The 6,138-nt window shown below is 47.8% G+C and overlaps 1 protein-coding gene across 1 annotated transcript in view; it reads left to right on the top strand.

Annotated features, from left to right (window-relative positions):
* The window catches only part of ube3c (ubiquitin protein ligase E3C), a 26,007-nt gene that overhangs the window by 12,476 nt on the left and 7,393 nt on the right, over positions 1–6,138 (top strand). Inside the window, 6 exon segments of the mRNA XM_008308374.3 lie at positions 206–338; positions 1,145–1,392; positions 3,639–3,851; positions 5,156–5,344; positions 5,420–5,486; positions 5,707–5,837. Coding sequence (XP_008306596.2) covers positions 206–338; positions 1,145–1,392; positions 3,639–3,851; positions 5,156–5,344; positions 5,420–5,486; positions 5,707–5,837 — 981 coding nt within the window.

Raw genomic sequence — 6,138 nt, 5'->3', positions numbered from 1 at the left:
CCCAGTGTTCCCAGTGTTCCCAGTGTTCCCGGTGTCCCCAGTGTTCCCGGTGTCCCCAGTGTCCCCAGTGTTCCCAGTGTTCCCAGTGTTCCCGGTGTCCCCGGTGTTCCCAGTGTTCCCGGTGTTCCCGGTGTTCCCAGCACTCAGTGATCAGATGTACGTTTGTGAATTGTGATTTTGAACGTGCAGCTGTTTTTGTCTGCAGATCTTTCAGAAGTTGATCTACGCTGACAAACGGGACGTGCAGGGGGACGGGCCGTTTCCTGACGGCATCAACGTCACCATCAGACGCAACTACATCTATGAAGATGCGTACGATAAGCTGTCCCCGGAGAACGGTACGGACCCCTACCACTGTGTGTGCTAAAGTGTTAGAGCAGAGGACAGACAAACTCTGGTTGTGGTCCATGAAACCAGGGTCCAGGCCAGAACTAAAGACCAGGTCTCACTCTCTCTCCCCCTCTCTTCCCCCCCCTCTCTCTCTCTCCTTGTGCTGAATTTCGGTAAAGTGTAATTGTGCTTCTGATTATTATAATGGATCACATAAAAGCAGAATCAATTATTTTAAGTCACCTCTTTTGTGTTTGAATTTGAAAGGGCACTGGAGTGGGGGCAATCTGATTAAAAAGAGTAGCAGCAGACCTGGACTGAAGACATGATCTATATCATTTACGTGTCTATAAGTTATAGCTGCTCTGATTTATGGCCCGACATTAACTATTCTGAAAGATGACCTTTTATACTGTTTGATTTGAATATTCAGAGGTCACAAAAACTGCTTTGTTGCAAAATGTTTGTTGGTGGACAACGACGTGATGGAGAAGATTCACGTGTCACAGGAGGTGTGTGTGTGTGTGTAGCTGTGTTTAGGTACAGCTGATGAAATCAGTGCTGATGTCAAGACATGAAGAAGATGAAAAAACTAGAAAATTGACCAAACTCTTAAATTAAATTATTATTATAAAAATGATCAGCGTTAACCTAAAGTACTGTTAACGAGGTGTAATTCAAATAGTTCCTTCTTTAACCTGATCCTGGACCGACCACATAATCTGATCTTGATCTTGATCTTGATCTGATCTGATGATCTTTCATCTTTCAGACCTCCTAATAGACATTTTCTGTTTTTTTTTCCTCTCTCTAGAGCCTGACTTGAAGAAAAGGATTAGGGTCCATCTGCTCAACGCCCACGGCCTGGACGAGGCCGGCATCGATGGAGGGGGAATCTTTCGGGAGTTCCTGAACGAGCTTCTCAAGTCGGGCTTCAATCCGAACCAGGGTTTCTTCAAGACCACCAACGAGGGCCTGCTGTATCCCAACCCCGCTGCACAGATGTTGGTCGGAGACTCCTTCACTCGACACTACTACTTCTTGGGCCGGATCCTGGGAAAGGTGAGGAAGGACAAAAGACTAGTTGACCCTGGTGTCCTTTGTCCAAGTGGTGTTTGAGAAGAAGGAAATTCACCTGTTTCACACCAGGAACAACACAACACTAACCACTAACACCCCCCTCCCCCCACCCTCATTTTTAAATCATCCTTAATGCACGTGCTAGTGATTGTTTATCTGGACGCCTTCTTCCTGAGGAGGGGGTTGGAAGATGGGGGTGAAGGGGGGGGGGCATCCTCACAACTTAGAGAAGAATTACCTCATGACAAGCAGTCGCCTCTCAATTAGGGCTTCCATTAGCCGATGATTCCTAGCCCTTGTTTGTGTAGTGATTGCATTTGGCCGGTACTAAATCAGTGGAGCTGCACAGACAGGACATAAATAAGTCTTCACAGCATGTGCTAATGGTATTTTGATCTGTTTCACAGTCAACAATTCCCAGGTCTGCTCTCTCTCTCTCTCTCTCTCTCTCTCTCTCTCTCTTTTTTAGCCTAGTATGATCTGGTCCACCTACAGGAGCATCACAGCTACTGCTCCTCCTGCTCCTCCTGCTCCTCCTGCTCCTCCTGCTCCTCCTGCTCCTTCACATTCTTGTATTCTGTGTATGTGAGAAATGGTCAACCTTCAGTTGCAGGACCCCCCCCCCGCCTCCCGCTCCCTCAGTATTGTGCTCCCTGTAGCTAATGGTCCAGACCATTAGTTGGGGTGAAATTAATTTGAATTTGACTTTTAATTAACCCTACTTTAACTTCCTCTTTCTCCATAAAAACGGCCGTTTGTTGAGGCGTATTGATATTTGTTTAGTGCCGTGGCGTTTACATAGATTGGGATTGCATCACCGCCGCAGTGTGCACAGTGCACGGAGCAGCTCAAAGGACACGGGAGATTAATACTGTTAATTAATGTCCGAGGCGTGCCATTGTTGTGGGGGTGATCTATTACAGGCAGGAGTGGCTTGTCTGGGGTACTCACTGAAATGGGATTGAACATCAGGTTGGACGGCAGCCGTCATCCTTCTTCCTCACTTGTCCACCCAGCTGGCGTGCTGAAAGATTTAAGCCTCTGATGGAGGGACGTGAAAACGGGGTCAGACTCCAAGCCTGCAGCCCGCCCAGAGTGGAAGGTCGATCTGGGGCTGATGGGAGTGTGGACAGACACGCTCAGCTCTCATGTCCCGCCTCGTTGGTACCAAAACCTGCGATCAGCCAATCAGAGGCCTGTCCACTCTGTTAACTGGTTAGAAAGTTTCCTTCTGGTCTCCCTTGGCTCCCCCGCCCCTCGTCACTGCCGTCCTCTGACTGATGCTTTCCTCTGGAGGTGTGTGAGGTTGGCACCGCTGATTGATGGCAGTGTGTTTGAAAGGCATTATAATTTTATTGATTCTTAATGCTGTAAATTAAGGAATTTATTTGGCAGCTAACAGAATGCACCTGCAACGTTGCTGGCATTTACTCCACCTGATGGAGCCGGGATCTGTATTAATTGCGTTGCCACTGCACTCACTTATATTAAAAGGCCTGAGCCGTAATAATTAATTCCTTCCAGCCCAAGTCATTTTGGCACAATTTCTGGCAATAAACAGCCATAAATAAAGTAAGTGGCAGTGAAAAAATAAGGCTCCAGGTTTCCTCCACACACTCTCGGCCGCCTCTTCCCGGCACCAGGCTTATTGATAGGTTTCAAGGGGCCACGCCGTGCATATGGTTGGAAACGAGCTCCGGCCACAGGAGAAATACTAAGTGGATTATTTTGCATAAAAAATAGACAATGTTTGAAGTTGTGCAATTAACCTGTGTTTAGAAAATAGCCGTGATTTATGTGCGCGTGTGTGTTTAAGATGCACGCGTTATGGAAATGCGTTAGATTTATAATCCATTTAGCTGATGCGGTCAGGGTTTTTAGTGCCATCATTTATAAGGACCTGTATATTTTAATGCCTCCAACGGGGCTCTTTTTCCAACTATTCCAGTGCATTAGCTTTGGGTTTTATGACTCACCTGCCGCCTGTGGTTCTTAATGGCAATTCAGGTCAAGGTGAGAGTTGGCATTTATAAAGTTTGAGGCTGGTGAAGCAGAGCTGCCGGTGTGTGTGTGTGTGTGTGTCACTGTGATTTGACAGGATCGACTTCCTCTGATTTCAATGTTTGTTCATAGTTTTTCCAAAATTATTGTAATTATTGTCAAACAGCTGAACTGTTTTTATTTCACAGTGAAGAACCACTGCTTTGACCACTCTGTTCTCCACTCAGGCGCTGTATGAAAACATGTTGGTGGAGTTGCCCTTCGCCACCTTCTTCCTGTCTAAGCTGCTGGGAACCAGTGCAGACGTGGACATCCACCACTTGGCCTCACTGGACCCAGAAATGTACCGCAACCTTCTGTTCCTAAAGAGCTACGAGGGGGACGTGGAGGAGCTGGGCCTCAACTTCACCGTGGTCAACAACGACCTGGGAGAAGCTCAGGTGACCGCTGTGTTTTTCATCTCTCCGTCTGAAGTGAACAGTCCGTTTCCTCCCTTCTGTCAGATCTCCCCCGTTTCCCTCCGAGCTCCGCGGCCGTGCCGCAGCGACCGTGTTGACCGCTCACGTCACGCCTGACAGAAGCAGCTAGCTGCTGCAGAGCACGTCCTTTCCAAAGCTCAGTGCTGCAGAGACCATCAGCGGGACTCACTCAGACCCCGACCCGTGTTTGCTCAGGGCCTGAACGCCTCTTATTAGCTCTTCTCAAACAAGCCCTGAAACGGCGGAGCTACAATGTGGGCTTCCTGCAGGCAAACAGCACGGCTGCCAACATGATAGGGCAGAACCATTTGTGAAAGATTAGGCACACACCCGCAGGCTGTCTGCCCCGCATTTGCCCCTGAGAGATAGTTTAAGTAAGCAAGATAACCAGAGTGATTCTCTGACATTAGCACATAATCAGAGGCCACTGTTAGCAGCAGCAGCAGCTGATGATGATGATGATGATGATGATGATGACTGTCTGGACCATAGACGTAGAACGTACAGAACGTACAGAACGTGCTGTAGCTAACAAACAGCTGCTCTTATACTTCTGTTGGAGTTCATGTATTCATAGTTAAGTTCTACTCAGGTGAACACTGGTCTGTTCTGGTCTGTTCTGGTCTGTTCTGGTCTGTACCAGGGCTCTCTGGAGTCCAGCCTCGGCTGCCTTACTTCTTCTATCCATCATTTAGCTAAATATATATATATATATATATATATAGCTTTGGTGCTAACGTTTCAGCCATATATTTTAACAGCTGTTTTATGGTCTGATCTTTTCAGTCACTCTGAATTTTCTTTCACCAGATCTGAAATAATTCTTTAATAATCTTTCTGCTTCACTTCTTCATTTTTGTGGCCTTTTTTTCCCCCGACCTTAATGTTTTACTTTGATCGGTTGGATCTGTTCTGTGAAAACACCATCACGTACAGCAGTTAAAGTGATGAACATTAAATTTTGTCCCACCTTGGCTGCAGTGATGACATCACACTCTGGACTTTATGAACAGAGGTGAGCAAATCCTATCAAGTGCTAACTGCTCTAAAGCTAATGAAAAGAGAACCTGGGGCCAAATGGTATTGGAGCAGATGTTCCCCCTCTGTCCTATATATAGAAGCAGTCAAACTTTGCACTTTTAACACACACACACACACACACACACACAGTGTGCTGTGGGTCTCATGATGAAGTGACTTGGTCACAGACCCAAACTTTAAACACTACCTGAAGAAGAGCCGTGTGTGTGTGTGTTTTCTCACAGGTGGTTGAACTGAAGCTGGGGGGTAAAGACATTCCCGTGACCACGGCTAACCGGATAGCCTACATCCACCTAGTGGCAGACTACAGGCTCAACAAACAGATCCGACCTCACTGCCTGGCCTTCAGACAGGGACTGGCCAACGTGGTCAACCTGGAGTGGCTGCGTATGTTCGACCAGCAGGAGATCCAGGTATGAAGTCGACAGACGGCAGCACTGACACAGAAACAACCAGTGACACAACATTGACCGCCCGCTCTGTGACAGGTGCTGATATCTGGAGCCCACGTGCCAATTTGTCTGGATGACCTGAAAAAGTTCACCAACTACTCTGGTAAGAAATGGTTTGAGTGGACCAAGAGTGGACGGAGCGCAGGCTGTTGACCTTTAGAGGGAGCCACGTACTGATGTGGCAACATGTGGCTTTTGGAATTATTGTCAAAGTAGCATGAGTTGATGAAAAAGTCAGGGGGCGCTGTAGAATCATTTTGGAGACAAGTGAAGCAGTGTCCAGAGAGAACAACCCTGTGGTCCCTGTCACTGCCCCTCTTCAGGTGGATACTCGCCCACTCACCCCGTCATCCAGACCTTCTGGGAGGTGGTGGACGGCTTCACGGATGAGGAGAAACGCAAGCTGCTCAAGTTTGTCACCAGCTGCTCCAGACCTCCACTGCTGGGCTTCAAGGTGAGAGTCAGCTTCTCCATCATACACCCAGACCTGTCCTTCAAGACCAGCAGGTGGCAGTGTTTTGTCCTAATGGACTTGTAATGAAAGTAGTCAGACCGACCCTCAGACCGACCCTCAGACTGACCCTCAGACCGACCCTCAGTGATCGTTCTCCTGTTAGTGACACCAGCTGAGCAGTGAGGCCTTATCTTCACCTCCACTCTACTGTTACAGGTCACGACCTTTCCTCTAGCAGTCTGTCTGTCTGTCTGTCTGTCTGTCTGTCTGTCTGTCTGTCTGTCTGTCTGTCTGTCTGTCT

The sequence above is a fragment of the Cynoglossus semilaevis genome, chromosome 3 (assembly GCF_000523025.1).
Source record: "Cynoglossus semilaevis isolate Cse_v1.0 chromosome 3, Cse_v1.0, whole genome shotgun sequence".
Taxonomy (NCBI): Eukaryota; Metazoa; Chordata; class Actinopteri; order Pleuronectiformes; family Cynoglossidae; genus Cynoglossus; species Cynoglossus semilaevis.
Note: the sequence above shows the minus strand (reverse complement) of the source record. Positions and strands in the feature narration are given on the sequence as shown.